The 15,912-nt window shown below is 39.1% G+C and overlaps 1 protein-coding gene across 1 annotated transcript; it reads left to right on the top strand.

Moving 5' to 3' along the window:
• Positions 1 to 341: 341 nt before the first annotated feature.
• Positions 342 to 8,954, top strand: polr1f (RNA polymerase I subunit F). Its single transcript, XM_020527719.2, has 3 exons — positions 342 to 502; positions 2,089 to 2,291; positions 8,324 to 8,954. Exons 1-3 carry the CDS (start codon positions 500 to 502, stop codon positions 8,709 to 8,711), a joined length of 594 nt encoding a protein of 197 aa, XP_020383308.2. The 5' UTR covers positions 342 to 499; the 3' UTR covers positions 8,712 to 8,954.
• Positions 8,955 to 15,912: the final 6,958 nt, after the last annotated feature.

Raw genomic sequence — 15,912 nt, 5'->3', positions numbered from 1 at the left:
ATCAATTTGATGTGTGAATTGCATCATTTGTAGAAACCATTTAGTTAGCCTGTTGAGCATGCAGTTCAGGTCTCAGCAAAATATTTTGTAATCATTGAAAGTGGAAAGGTTAAACTTTAAAATCTATCATGTACGCTGCACCTTCACTAATCCTTGTATCTTTTTAATAATAAACATATTTTAAGAATTGTAGTGGTGTCCATCTAGGTAAAATGTCTGTTTATATTCTGTTTGGAATTTTAATTTTTTTTAAAGCTGTTTCTGCATGTTTGCTGTTATCTACAATTATTGTGCATTTTTGCTCTTATCTAAAAAAAATTACTGGAAGAATCATATATAACCTTTTGACATATTTATTAGTTTGCAGGGTGTCCCAATTGCTTTTGATAAAGTGAGATTAATTGGTGAATTGGGTGACATCTATGACGACCAAGGGTATATCCATCTCAATATTGAAGCAGACTTTGTTATCTTCAGGCCTAAAACTGGACAGAAGCTGATGGTAAGTTAATTGGGGAAAGAAAATGTGAAAAGGGAACGGTTTTCAGGCAGTAAGAAAACATAAAGTCTGTAAGATATTGTGGATAGAAGAGGTTTTAAGAAAAACATAATTTAAATTCAGGATATAACAAGGTGTAGAGCTGGATGAACACAGCAGGCCAAGCAGCATCAGAGGAGCAGAAAAGCTGACGTTTCAGGTCTAGACCCTTCAGTTCCCACTATCTCATTTAAATTCAGCAGTTACTGTAGGGAAAAAGTGTATGAAACTTCAGTAGCAAGGCTGAGGATTGGCATGAAAGTAGGTTTTAAGAAATGGGCAAGCAACTGTTAGACTATCATCAGACATTTGTGAGTATACAAGTTTTGAGACAAAATGGATAAGGTTGTAAATGGTTGGCACAGTTTTAGTCCTGTAGTGAGTAGTGGAGTATAATTTTGGAATGAGACCTATTGGTATCAGATACTGTGACAATAAAATCTAGACTTTTCTGCTTAAATACTTGCAGATTTAAGATGGAACAACTATTTCAAAGTCTTATCACTCAAATTATTTGTCTCCATCAGAGGATGAAGTCAGTTGAAAAGAATACATAACCATGCAGCTGACGCAGTAAAATGAAGGATTCAGTTTGACAAATGGGTTTTTCTGTAAATGATTAAATGTGTTTTGTAATATTTTGTGAATTGCAGTTTGGTAGATCAGCATATTACTGTCGTGCTCAAAGATGCTTGAACAAAGAGAGCACCTGAATTTTGACTCAAAATTAATTTAATAGGTACTGTGCATCTAAACAGAGTCAAAGTTTGAAGCAGATGCTGTGTTAATTTCACTTACTTCCTAGTGGCTGGTTTAAAAGCACAGTCAAAAGTATATAAACTTTCTGCTGCCTTCACTTCTGATTTCAAAATATTACTGGAAAATGTTTCCAAGGAAGTGAACAACAGTTACTCAAAATTGAAGTTGTGTAAGGGAGAATTAGTTTGTTTGGGAAAAGTAGACAACCATCATGTGCATTTTTATTTATGGTTTGCTGATTTTTCAGAATGTTAACATGGTATAGCTTTTCAGAGAATACTGTAAGAATTTTATAAGATTGTAAGTTATAACAAAAAAAAAGTGTTTTTGGCTGAAGAAGGATTTGATGGGAGCAGTTACAGAGATGTAAATGGGTGGTATTTGCATTGGTGGGTGCATGGGATCAGAAGCTTGGCCAAAGGTGAATTCTTCAGCGCCTCCATTCTTTATCTGGAGAAAACTGGACCTCAACCAAGACTAGATCTTGACATTTTGTTCAGTTTGTAAGCATGGATATGCTTGTCTTAAAATTTTAAAACCGAACAAGTTGTTGTGCACCATACCTCGCCTTTCATCTTTTCCAGGGACCCAGTAATCTAGACAGTAGGCTTTCACAAGCTCTGTCAAAGTGTTTATGATGCAGTGAATGACCGTGTCTTTTTAAACAAAAAATTGAAAGTATTTTACTGATACTTAGAATGTGGGGCTGATAGTGCATGATAATTTTTGTTTATTTTAAAGTAAACAGAGTTTTTGGCATTTCAATAACTTTGTGTGTTGAATTTTTTCAGGGTATCGTGAATAAAGTTGCTCCAAGTCATCTTGGCTGTCTAGTACATGGGTGTTTTAATGCTTCAATACCCAAACCACACAAGGCAAATGGAACTTGGCCAGGCTTTGCAGTAGCAGTGGGCGATAGCTTGAAATTTGAAGTTCTGCAGCTGGATGCTGATGTCGCCGGTGTACTGTGCATTCGAGGACAGTTGCTTTTAAGGTACCAATACTTACGCTTTCTCTAGTGATTAAACGTTTATGTCTATTGAATAGGGGCAGTTAGTGCTGTGAAAATTGGTCTAATTTTAAACTGAACTGATTAGAGTTTGCATCTTGGAGTTGTTATTTGGATCACTTGTTGGACTCTGATTCCTTTTGAGTGAAAACTGGGAGAATGTCTCCTTTTCGCTATAATTAATGACCTGATAACATTGTTTCCATTTTTCAAAATTACAATTTTCTGGAATTTCATTAGGTCATTAAGAAAAGAGAATGGGCATTTGTGTGTGTTTTCTTTTACTGTGGAATTTTATTTTGTCCCGACAACCGCAATAGTTTAATAGTAAAACTATTAAGTGTGATTATAATTTCACCTGCTCCAAAGCCTATAATTTTATATCACCAAAATCCAAAATTTGATAAAAACAAAAAAACCTAGCTTGATAAAATTCATTTGTTGTGTGATACTTCAGACGTTACATGGTGCATTCACATCTTGCAGCTGCAGTTGAATGCTTTCAGCGTTGTATTAACTCCATGAGGCATTTAAAACATTGCACAGATCAAGATGGCTGGATTCAAAAGCCATTGCCGCTTTCCTAATGATAAGCAACATACTATTAGTATTGAAAGTCTGAAATAACAGAAGTACTCTGGTCAGGCAGAATCTGTAGAGAATAAAAAAACAAAGGTGACATTTCAGGTTGAGGAGGAAGAGAGGAGGCAAAAGAGAAGGTGTTGCTTTTTCTCTACTTCCAAAGGAAGGAAAGTGAAGGGGGGACATGCTGAGTGTGACTGTGGAGATGACCAGGGTGTCACAGAGGGAATTGTCCCTTCAAACTGTTAAAGCAGAAGGGATGGGAAGTGGGACAACCCACTGAAGGTAGTCAAAATGATGGAGAGTGACCCATTGAATGTGAAGCCTGACTGAGTTGAATTGTGTGTGTGTGTGTGGGGTGGGGGGTGGTGGGGTATGGGGGGTGGTGTGTGTTGATTGTGGTGGTGAAGAGTTGAAAACAAAAGTGAATAAAATTGAACTCCTACTAATAAGAGCTCCACCACCAACCAAAGTGCAGGATAGTTTCTTAGTGGAGCAATAATAAAACATGATATATTGTTGGTACAAGCACAATGTGGAAACTGGGAGAAAGTATAGTCATGATAGCTGTGGGAGTCATTGGTCTTAGTGGATTTCAATACTGGTCGATAGTTTGTCTCTAGAAATGGAAACAAGTTGAGGAGGGATACAGAAGAATCAGAAGGTAGAAATTGAAATTTACAATCTCACTTTGACCTCTCTGCCCTCTGCCCCCAATACTATTCCAATGAAAGAAAACTTGAAGAATGAAGTACATCACCTCATCTTTCTATTAGGCACTTTGTAGCCATTTGGCTCAACACTAAGTTAACAATTTCAAATCATGACCTGCGTCCCCTTTGTTTTTCAGGGATAGTTGTTATCAATGATCATACTACTATTTCTACACATGTCAACTTGAGAGCCATTTTTAATTTAAATACATACCTCTTTCGTATATCTAATTGCTGTCTCCTCTTTCTTTGCACCATCACCATCACCCTCACCTTTTTAGCCCCTTCCCCACCTTTCTAATCCCTCCACTTCCGGATCTGAGTATGTTAATCATTTTCAGTTTAAGGATATGTATATGGAATCACTCTTTAAATTTCACGTGACGGCTTAATCTACACCTCAATACTATGTTAACAATTAAAATGTCATGACAGGTTGACATATTGATAAGTTTTAACTTACCAAGGTGAGCCAAGTGAATGTGATGCAGTGAAAAACATTTATTTATATCTTTAATGTCCATAGGATGTCCCAAAGTGCTTTATGGTCAATAAGTACTTTTAAAATTGTATTGTAGGAAATGGAACCAACCAATTTGCAAAATACTTAACTGTAACAAGAGAAATAACTAAGTAATCTGTTGTGTTCCTTGGGGAATAAGGTTGACCATGACAGTGCGAAGAATTATTTTGAAGGGTATCTTGGAATCATTTATGTCAGTTGAGTTATGATGTTAAAGACATCTTAGTCAATACAAAGGAAATTACTCTGGTGGTTAGTTGTGTACTCGGGGTTGTAGTTAGGAAATTTCTAGTATTATTGGTAGATGTTATGCACTACTAGGTCTAGTGATGGTTGGAAGGGAAGTGAAAACAGTGTCTTTTATCTTAAAATTCTCATCACTCTTTTCACACCTTTCCGCTGTCTTGCTCCTTTCTATCTCTGTAATCTTCTCCAACTCCACAACCCTCCAAAGTGTCTGCACTCCTAAGTCTGGCCTAATTTTATGCATTCCCAATCATAATTGCTCCCCCCAACTCCCTGCCGGTGGCTGTGCTTTCAATTGTCTTGGTCCCAAACTCTGAAAATCTCTATCTGCACTTCTCCTCTCATTCTTCCTTTAAGGTGCTTCTTAAAAAATCTACTACTTTTACCAAGCTTTTTGTCAACCTGCCTTAGGTTACTTGGTCTTGTACTTGGATTTAACAGTATTCCTGTGAAGTGCCTTGGGGATTTTTTTATTGAACATGGATGAATAATTTGTTGTTGAGTAAGTCATGCAAACCCTCAGGCTTATCCTGTCATTCATTTAAGAATTGTTGATCTGATCTTGGCCTCCTCTCCACTTTCCTACCTGCTACCCATAACGAATAACTCCCGCCAGTACAAAAAGCAGTCTTTTGTGACCTTTAAGCATGTTCAATGACCCATCCACCATAGCTCTATAGTTTAGAGAATTCCAGTAGTTCATGACCTTCTGTGAGGAAAGTCCTCCTCATCATCATCTTAAATGGGTAACACCAGACTTGGAATTTAAAACGTGGGGTATAATTTCAAATGATAGGCAACATCCTCTCAGCATAAACCCTGTGAAGCCTCCTCAGAATATTGTATGTTTCTATAAGATTACCTCTTATTGTTCTAAACGCCAGTGAATATAGGCCAAACTTGCTCTGCCTTTCAGCAGACATCCCCTTTATCCCTGGAATCAACCTTGTCTCAAAACTCCCTCCAATGCAGGTATTTCCCTCCTTAAAAAAGGAAGACCAAACCTTTCCACAGTAATCTGGATGTTTCCCAACAGTTGGATCAAGACATCCCTACTTTTTATAAACAATTCACCTTTTAATAAAACCTAATAATCCATTTGTCTACCTGATTACGTATGTAGAATCATAGAATAGTACAGTATGAGTGGAGACCATTGAGTCCTCTAGTCTATGCCAGTCTCTGTGACAACAACTCATCTAGTCCCACTCCTGCCTTTTCCTCATTGGTCTGCATTTTTTCTCTTCAAATCATAATACAATTTTCTTTTGAAAGCCAACATTGGATCTGCCACTATCAAACACTGGGGCAGTACATTCCGTTTCCTAGCCCTTGCGTAAAAGCATTTTCCTTCGTGTCACTCTGGATCTTTGTTCAGACACAATAGAATCAATATCCCCTGGCTTCTGACCCTTTCGCCAATGGAAAAAGTCTCTTGCTATCTATTCTGTCTAGATCCTGAATAATTTTGAACATCTTTATCAATTTCTTCTCAGCCTTCCCTTCTATAAGGAGAACAGTTCCAGCTTCACCCATGCAACAACATAACTGAAGGGACTTATAAGTTAGTTCTGCACCAGCTGAAATACCATCATATCCTCTCTGAAGCGCACCGCCCAGAATTTGACTTATTGGCTCAGCTTCCAACTGGACAATTTTTATCAATGCTCATCATGACTTCTTGCTTTGGTATTCTATGCTGCTACTTCTAAAGTCTGGGATCCTGCATGACATTAAATTTTTCTCGATGTGTTCTTCTACTTTCAGTAATTTATGTATACATCACACTCAAGTCCTTTGGTTCCTACATTCCCTTCAGAATTGTGTAACTTATTTAATACTGTCTCTCCTCTTCCTACTAGAATGAATTACAATTCCAGTCCACCAGATGTTCTGTGTACTCTTGGAATTTATCGCTATCCTCGCTGTTCAGAACACTTCTAAGTGTTTATTCATTGCAGATTTTGAAATTGTGGTCCACACCCAAATCTGGGTCATGGATACAGAGCAGGGAAAATAATTCTGATTACGAAGCCCTTGGGGAAATCCACTATACATCATGTACCAGTTAAGCAAAAACTCAATAAAATTAGTTAAAGGTGATTTGCCTTTAACAGATCTTTGCTGGATTTCTTTGATCGCACCTTTTTTCCAAGTGACTGTTAATTTTATCCTAGATTTATTTCTTTTAAAAGTTTTTCAACCATCTGAGATTAAATTTACTGATCTATTTGAAAAGGATGGAACATTTGCAATTCTCCAATTCCTGACACCGCCCCCCGCCTCCCAAAAAAAAAATCTGAGGAAGATTGGAAAACTGTGGCCAGGGCCTCCAGATCTTTCCACCCTTCCTTTCCCTCGTATTTTTGGATTTAGCTGATGTGGTTCTGATGGTTTATCATCATCTAAGTGCAGCCACCCTTTCTGATACCACTTGTCTCACTTGTCTTTATCAATTTGTAGTCCATCCAGTGCCCTAATTACCACCTCTATCTTTATCACTTGGGCAGCACCTTCCTTGGTAAAGGAAAGTACAAACTACTCATTTAGTACATCACCTGTGCCCTTTTGCCTCATGTGCAAATCCACTTATTGGACCCAAATTGATCCTGCTTTTACCAACTATTAACTGATTTTGTAAGCCATACGACACCTGGATCCTCTTGTGTTTGCTTTAAGTCTCTATTTAACAACCTTGACTCTTTTTGCGTGTTTTTTAACTTTCTGTATTCAGCCTGATTTTCATTTACATGATCAACTTGATGTGAGTCATATGCACTGTTATTTTGTTTTTTTTAAAAAAAGCATCTCATTTACCATTCAAGAAGCTCTGACTTACTTTTTTCTATTTTTCCTTAAAGGAATGTACCTTGACTGCAGCTGAAGTATCTCCAGTTTGAGTAAACCTTTTGGCTGTCATAAACAGTAACATCCAGCAACCTCTGTACTACAGCATTCTGTTGTCTCTGTCTGTTTCTTGTTTTGCATGGTGTTCTTCCTGCCAAAGTGGATAACCACTCGCTTGCTACATTATACTCAATTTGTCATGTTTTTGCCCAATCAGTTAACCTCTCTGTATTCTGTAAACTTACTATCTTCCGCAAATTTGTTCTTCTTCTCCACATCACCACCCCCCACCCCCCACTCCCCAATCTTTGTATGGTCGTCTACCTTGTGTCCCTTCATCCAAGTTATTAACATAGTGCAATTTACATTTAAGTTCAATGTCTGTTAACTGCTTTAAGCTACACTGACCAGGGTTTGAAGAGTGAAACTGGTTATACTGCAGTACTGATAATCCAGAAAGCAAAATTTTAGAATTTTCATTGTTTTATCTTAAAGAAATAATTTTTTTACCAGAAACTGTGGTCATGAAGCTATAATGTTGTTAGAAAAGTCCAGTTGATTTATTAATGGCCCTGACCTGTGCACGACTCTCAACTGCCCTCTGAAGTTGTACCAACTGTACTTCCTCTACCACGTTCTTAGTGCTTATCAATATAGGCAGTAGGTTGCTGGTTTTGCATCCAGAAAATGAAGTTAATGAGAAACAAACTCATTTTCTTTCTTTGCCACTTGGAAAAATTGCACTCTGGGGGATTTGAAGGATACAATCTGTTATACAACGTGCGGAAAAGATCCTTAACATAAAGCTAGAAAGTTCATGACCCAATGTTAAAAATAGACTTAATCTATTATGCTGTAGATTTGTTATTGGCTCACTTGCTTACCAATTTAACATATGGAAACTATTATTGCTGATTTATTCAGATTTTCTATTTATTTCAAGAGTACTCAATATGTACACATGCACCTTGCTCATCATGAGACAAAGCCAATGAGAGTTAGAAACATAAGTTTACTTTTTGATGTGACTGAGTTATCAAGAAACAAAAATGTTCACTGTATTGAACTATTTGTCTGCTTTAGTGATTTGTTATTTTATGCCCCAGGTTGCAGGCAACATGTGTGGATTCAGAAGGACCACTAGAAAATAATAGTGGAGAACAAAATGATGGCATAGTACGCAAGAAGAAAAAGAAAAAGAAGAAAGATGAAAAATGGGACCAAGAAGTTGAAGAGACTGTGAATGATGAGATTTTAGACAAGAGTTGTCATGAAGATCAAATGGAAAAAGCTGAAATAATTTTAGAAAGTAAGAAACACAAAAAGAAAAAGCGGAAGACAGGGGAACTAAATGTAGACACTGAAATCCATGGGCGAGATGACAGTGATTACTTCAGTGACAAAGCAGTTAAGAAAAAGAAAAGAAAATTGTCTGAGGGTGATTCAGAACATACCGGTTATGCACAAGAAGCAAAACGCAAAAAAAAATTTTGAAAAATGTATATAACTGTATGTACAGAGTTCAAAAATTCCTTGAATAGTGCCTTGCAGAAGATTCCCATATTTTGTATTTTTATTTTGAGATTCATTTATTGTTGTATCATTCTCTTCGGCACATTTTGAAGAAAGTATAAACTTGTTCTATAAAATGTATTGATTTTTGTTGCTTCGGTGATGTTTGTATTACAAATAAAGGAGCGTTTGGCTTGTGCTCCAAAGATGGAGTGAAATGTAAAAGGGATTATCTAATGGAATTTTTATAGATATTGGTTTTTTAATGACAGATTATTAAACAGCAGCTACATATACTTCTGGTGCTGCTGCAGATTGCGTTATTTCTACATTTTACAGTTATCTAAATGCTGTTGTAAATTTGTGATCTGCAAAAGCATTTTAAAATTAATTATTTTATCATCCATACATTTACCGCTTTGAAAATTCACTCTGAGGTTGCTTTTGTTTGCTGGCAACTTTTGTAATTCTATATAGTCATTTTGAACCAACTACAACATTGAATGGAGCAGCTTGTCAGTGTTAAAATACCTAATTGGGGAATGCAGAAGACTGGCACAGTACTTTCTGCATTCCAACATTTAAATTTGCCTGTAACTGCTAGTTAAAATTTTAATTAGTAACTTTTTCTCTGCTCTATGCATTTACAGTGAAACCATATCATAGGAAATTGCATGGATTGATGCCTATTCCTCAATTTTTATATTTGTGAATTTTTAAACTTTCAGTAAAGTCAGTGTTGATTGGCTGTTTCCTGTCTGATTAGTCATGAACTGGGTGGTTTTTACTCAAAGACAAACCAAGAATTACTTGCAATTTGTAGAAATAGAACAGATGGAAAGACCACATGTTTTATTTTTCTGTAGTGGTAACAACCATTTAAAAAACAAGTTACCTGGCGCTCATTGTAAATGCTTTTTACACAGTTGCTTAGGGCAGTAGTGGAAGCCCAGTTTTCAGTCAAACTGGAGCCAAGGTGTGTGAAAGTCAGTGAATTGGAGCTTTGGCTGACAACGAGTAACTGGTCTTTTGGCTAATGACTAGTTATTGATGACAGATACCTTTTACCTACCAACAACTGTGATTGGCTTTCCGATAGCTGAACATTTTGGGGCTGTGAGTGTTTGTTTGTTTTGGCAGAAATCGTTAGACCTCTGGTGGAGGGTGAACTGGTTTTGCTTTGCAGTGAAAAGCATCTCAAACCTGAATAAAGCATAGTTTATCCTCAGCAGTTGCAGTAAACTGTGGCTCTTAACCAATAAACCAGAGACTCTCTAAGTGTGAACCTCCCTTGTTCAGTGCAGCCACATTGTACATTCTACAAGTAAGTGAATATATTTGGAGATTGAGAATCAAAGAGCAGAATGAGCCAAAAGATTGTCTTAGCAAACCCTTTGAAGAGGGACCATTGAACTGCCCTCTACCTCTGCCTGTAACACCCATGTTTCTGTATCTCTGTACGTAGAGAGGAAGTTTATAAGTTTTAATATAGTAGCTTTATGCCAACAGTTTATAGTTGTAAACTTGTCAGAATCTGTAATTTGTAATAAATAGTTGTTCTTAAGTACAGAAACTGCTCCATGCTCTATGTCTATCTTGGTCTAAAAGACAATTAAGTTGGGCTATTGTGTGTACTTTTATAAAATCTTTAACGTTAACTCTTCTGTGATGACTCCAGGCATAGTGGGGTTTGATTTCCAGTGTGCTGCCCGTGAGGTGTATTGCAGAGTAACGTGCTGTAGGAAAAAAATGGACAGTACTGTAGCTGGTATATTTTTATATGGTCTTGAATGTTTTGTGGCCCTTATAATATCAAGAATAGTATGATTTTTTTGTTCCCAGCATTCTTATAGTTATGGTGTAAACACATATGAGCTAATCATTGCAGTTTGCCAGCATTGTAATGCATTTATGGCTGTACTCCAGGCCAAAGATTTAGTGGCGTTATTTGTTTCTCATGCTGTGAGAGACAAATGACCACAAATGAAAATTAAGTACCTTAATTTTGGTAATCTGTATTAGCTAATATCATTGAGACAGTCATCCAGAGATCCAGACTACACGCTGGAAACATGGATTCAAATACCACTGTAACAGCTGGTGGGATTTAAATTTGATAAATAAAAATGTGGAATTGAGGAATGCCGTTAGTAATGTTGACTATGAAACTCAATTTTTGCAAAATCCCATCTAGTTCACTAATGTTATTTGGGGAAGGAACTTTGCTGTCTTTATTCCGTCTGGTCTATATGTAATTCCAAGCCCACAGCAATCTGGTTGATCCTTAATTGCCCCCTGAAATGACCTAGCAAGCCATTGTGTTCAAAGTCCATTGGGAATGGGCAACAGATGCTTGCCTTGCTGGTGACACCCACATACCATGAAATAATTAGTGTGAGCATCCAAGTGAAATTAGTCATAAATTACTGCCATTCTCAAATAGAAAAGGATATGTTGACTCAAATATATGCATTGCTGAGACTTTCATTTTTTTTTTGCTGTTAGAATGCACAACTTTTCCATAAATTGAATAAGTGATAGTGAATTGAGTAGAGCTGCATATAGTAATGTAAGTTTAATGCTTGAGGTGGACTTTTCCCCAGTTATTTCTTTTTATCTCTGCAGAGATTTTGTTATGTTGACACTAATTATTTCCTTTGCTTTCAGAATAGCTGCTCTGCTTCAGATGAATGTTGTTTTTTATTACATCTGTTGCATTTGTTTGGCAGATGTTGGCACGAGATACAACGTTTGACCATGTCATGTAAAGCCTGTCTCATTGCCCAATTGAAAAGTGATGAGTTTTGCTTCAAACAAGCAGAAGTTTGACTGCTCATCGGTTGAGAACAACAAGGATTGATATAAACCAGCAGCAGTTCTCAACAGGATAGCAAGGCTTTAAAGGGAATAAAGGTGTTTTATCCCTGTCCTGTTACGGAAAAGAGGGAATACATTTGAAGTGATTGCAACGAACAAGTATGAGTGAAGCTCAAAGTTTGCATGGCTCTGTGTATTTCTGGTGATGCTTCCTTCCATACTCGTGCTTCCAATATGTCTTTGGTTTTCCTTAACAGAGGATCCATCTCCTTGCTGGTTGGCAGAACTCTTGGCAGTTTTCAGCATGCCTTCCTTTCTGTGGTCCATTCAACAACGACAATATCTCTTTTCTCATGACTCTAATTATCTAAGTGATGGAGATGCTATTTTACTTCCTCAATCAAGGTTCCACACAACTCCTTCCAAAAGAAATAGTTTATTTTTATTTCTTTTTGATAGTATGTGTTTATTATTTACTGTGCAGTTTCTGTTATGCCAGGAAGAATGAATGTAAGTTGACCATTTATGTGCAACAGGTCTATTCAGTCCCAAATGTGACCTCCAGCTACAGTTTACTTGTAATAAATTCCCTACCCCACTGCTACCCATCTGTTTACTACATTGTTCTAGTGAAATAAACTTGAAGGATAGTATAGTGTGGAGCTGGAGGAACTTAGCAGGCCAGGCAGCATCAGAGGAGCAGGAAAGCTGACGTTTCAGGTCGGGACCTTCTGAAGAAGGGTCCTGACTCGCAACGTCAGCTTTCCTGATCCCCTGATGCTGCCTGGCCAGCTGTTTCTCCAGCTCCACACTGTGTTATCTCTGACTCCAGCATCGGCTGTTCTTACTATCTCTGAAGGATAGTATCTTATCTTTTATTCAGCAAACTCTATTCCAGCCTATGCCATGCAACCCTTGAAGCTTAATGTTCTGTCCTTGGAAGATAAGATAACTGGATCGTATTTGCATATGTATTTGTTCTATATGTTCTGTAGAATTGAACTGACTTTTGAATTCAGCAATTTCCGTTTCTGACTTGTCCCTAATATTGTCAGGGTGTAGAGTTCCAGCAGTCTCTGGAATGGCCTAAGACTACCAGAAGCAGTATCAATCTCCTGGTGGCCAAAGAAAGATTTACAGGAGAATAGAACATTTCTGCTTCTTTGGCAAGATATTGCAAAACAATGATGAGAAGTTTCTGCTGTTTGCTAATTACGCACTTTTTTTTTTCCCTCCTCTCTGCTTGGCCTGAGAGAGCTGTCACCCAGTCACCGCATTTTGAATGTGCTACCAAACTGCCAGACTGAGAATGGGAGCAGTAGAGACCATTCAGCTGTGAGATGATTGGGGATGGGCAGCCGGCTTGCAGAGAGTGTCAATGGCAAATGTGGAATCTGGACCAGAGATCAGGGCTCAGTGCTGCACTGGGGCTGAATGGTGTGGTCTTAGTAGATTAAACTAGTTTGGCAGGGGTATGGGAACCGGAGCTACAGGTCAGAGGATGGGGTAGCTGGTGTACAGGCAGATACAGTATGCAGAGAGTCTGTGAGGAAGGATAGACAGTTGATTTTAGCAAAGTTGCTGTCAGTGCGATGGGTTGAAATGTGTCTATTTTAACGCAAGAACTGTCAGGAATAAGGGTGATGAACTTAGAGCATGGATCAGTACTTGGAGCTACAATGTTGTGGCCATTACGGAGACTTGGATAACACAGGGGCAGGAATGGTTGGATGTTACGGGGTTTAGATGTGTCAAAAGAAATGAGGGAGGTAAGAGATGTAGGGGAGTGGCATTGCTAATCATGGATGGTATCACAGCTGCAGAAAGGGAAGTCATGGAGGAGGGTTTGTCTACTGAGTCAGTATGGGTGGAAGTCAGAAATAGGAAAGGAGCAGTCACTTTATTGGGAGTTTTCTGTAGACCCCCCCCTCTCCCCCAATAGCAACAGAGACACTGAGAAACAGATTGGGGGGTAGATTTTGGAAAGGTGCAGAAGTAATCGGGTTGTTGTCATGGATGACTTCAACTGCCCTAATATCGACTGGAACTTCCAAAGTTTGGATGGAGCAGATTTTGCCAGGTGTGTCCAGGAAAGATTCCTGACTCAATATGTAGATAGGCCAACTAGACGGGGAGGCCATATTGGATTTAGTGCTTAGCAACGAACCAGGCCAGGTATCAGATCTCTCGGTGGGAGACTTTTACTATAGTCATGGAGAGGGATAGGAGCAGACAGCGTGGGAAAGTATTTAATTGGGGGAGGGAGAATTACAATGCTTTTAGGCAAGAACTGCAGAGCATAAATTGGGATCAGTTGTTCTCGGGGAAATGCACGACAAAAATATGGAGGTTGTTTAGGGAGCACTTGTTTCGAGTTCTGGATAGGTTTGTCCCACTGAGGCAAGGAAGGGATGGTAAGGTGAAAGAACCTTAGATGACAAGACGTGGAACATCTCGTCAAGAGGAAGAAGGAAGCTTACTTAAGGTTGAGGAGCAAGGATCAGACTGGGCTCTAGAGGGTTACAAGGTAGGCAGGAAGGAATTGAAGAATGGACTTAGGAGAGCTAGAAGTGGGTATGAAAAAACTTTGGCGGGTAGGACTAATGAAAACCCGAAGGCATTCTATACTTACAAGAGGAACAAGAGGATGGCCAGAGTGAGGGTCGGACCGATCAGGGATAGTGGAGGGAACTTGTGCGTGGAATCAGAGGATGTCCTTAATGAATACTTTGCTTCAGTATTCACCAGTGAGAGGGACCTTGACATTTGTGAGGACAGTGTGAAGCAGACTGACATGCTCGAACAGGTTGATGTTAGCAAGGAGGATGTGCTAGAAATGTTGAAAAACATCAGGATAGGTAAGTCCCCTGGCCCAGATGGATATACCCAAGGTCGCTACAAAAAGCGAGGGAAGAGATTGCTGCACCTTTGGTGGTGATCTTTGCATCCTCACTGTCCACTGGAGTAGTACCAGATGATTGGGGGGTGGCAGATGTTATTCCCTTGTTCAAGGAAGGGAATAGGGATAATCCTGGGAATTACAGACCAATTAGTCTTTCTTCTGTGGTTGGCAAATTATTGCAGAGGATTCTGAGAGACAGTATTTATGATTATTTGGAAAAGCACAGTCTGATTAGAAATAGCATAGCATTGTGAGGGGCAGGTCATGCCTCACAATCCGTATTGAATTCTTTGAGGATGTGACAAAACACATAGATTGTTGAGCAGTGGATGTGGTGAATATGGATTTTAGCAAGGCATTTGATAGGGTTCCCCATTGTAGGCTCATTCAGAAAGTAAGGAGGCATGGGATTCAGGGAAATTTGGCTGCCTGGATACAGAATTGGTTGTCCAATAGAAGACAGAGGGTGGTGGTAGATGGAAAGTTTTCAGCTTGGAGCTCGGTGACCAATGTTGTTCCGCAGGGATCTGTTATGGGACCTCTGCTCTTTGTGATCTTTATAAATGACTTGGATGAGGAAGTGGAAGGGTGGGTAAGTAAGTTTACTGATGACATGAAGGTTCGGTGGACTAGTGGATTGTGTGGAGGGCTTTGGTAGGTTGCAACGGGACATCGACAGGATGCAGAGCCAGGCAAAGAAGTGGTAGATGGAAATTCAACCCAGAAAAGTGAGAAGTGTTTCATTTTGGAAGGTCGAATTTGAATGCAGAATGCAGGGCTAATTGCAGGATTTTTGGTAGTGTGAAGGAACAGAGGGATCTTGGGGTCCATGTCCATAGATCCCTCAAAGTTGCTACCCAAGTTGTTAGGGTTGTTAAGAAGGCGTATGGTGTGTTGGCTTTCATTGGCAGGGGAATTGAGTTTAAGAGCCGTGAGGTTATGCTGCAGCTCTATAAAACCCTGGTTAGATCACACTTGGGATGATGTGTTCAGTTTTGGTGCCTCATTATAGGAAGGATGTGGAAACTTCAGAGATGGTGCAGAGGAGATTTACCAGGATGCTGCCTGGACTGGAGGGCAGGTCTTATGAAGAAAGGTTGAGGGAGCGAGGGCTTTTCTCATTGGAGTGAAGAGGGATGAGAGGTGACTTGATGGGGTGTACAAGATGATGAGAGGCATAGGTAGAGTGGATAGTCAGACACTTTTTCCCAGGGCAGAAATGACTGTCACGCGGGGGCATAATTTTAAGGCGATTGGAGGAAAGTATAGGGGAGATGTCAGAGGTAAGTTCTTTACACAGAGAGTGATGGGTGCATGGAATGCGCTGCCAGCGGTGGTAGTGGAGCCAGATACATTAGGGACATTCAAGCGACTCTTGGACAGGCACGTGGATGATAGTAAAATGTAGGGTATGTAGGGTAGTTTGATCTTAGAGTAGGATAATAGGTTGGCACAATATCATTG

The sequence above is a fragment of the Rhincodon typus genome, chromosome 2 (genome assembly GCF_021869965.1).
Source record: "Rhincodon typus isolate 14 chromosome 2, sRhiTyp1.1, whole genome shotgun sequence".
NCBI lineage: Eukaryota > Metazoa > Chordata > Chondrichthyes > Orectolobiformes > Rhincodontidae > Rhincodon > Rhincodon typus.
This window is presented reverse-complemented; position numbering and strand designations above follow the sequence as displayed.

What these genes read in the sequence shown, in the direction of transcription:
- polr1f (XM_020527719.2), top strand. An exon ending in CGAGGACAGTTGCTTTTAAG is followed by an intron (nt 2,292 to 8,323) that starts GTACCAATACTT and finishes TTTATGCCCCAG; the next exon opens with GTTGCAGGCAACATGTGTGG.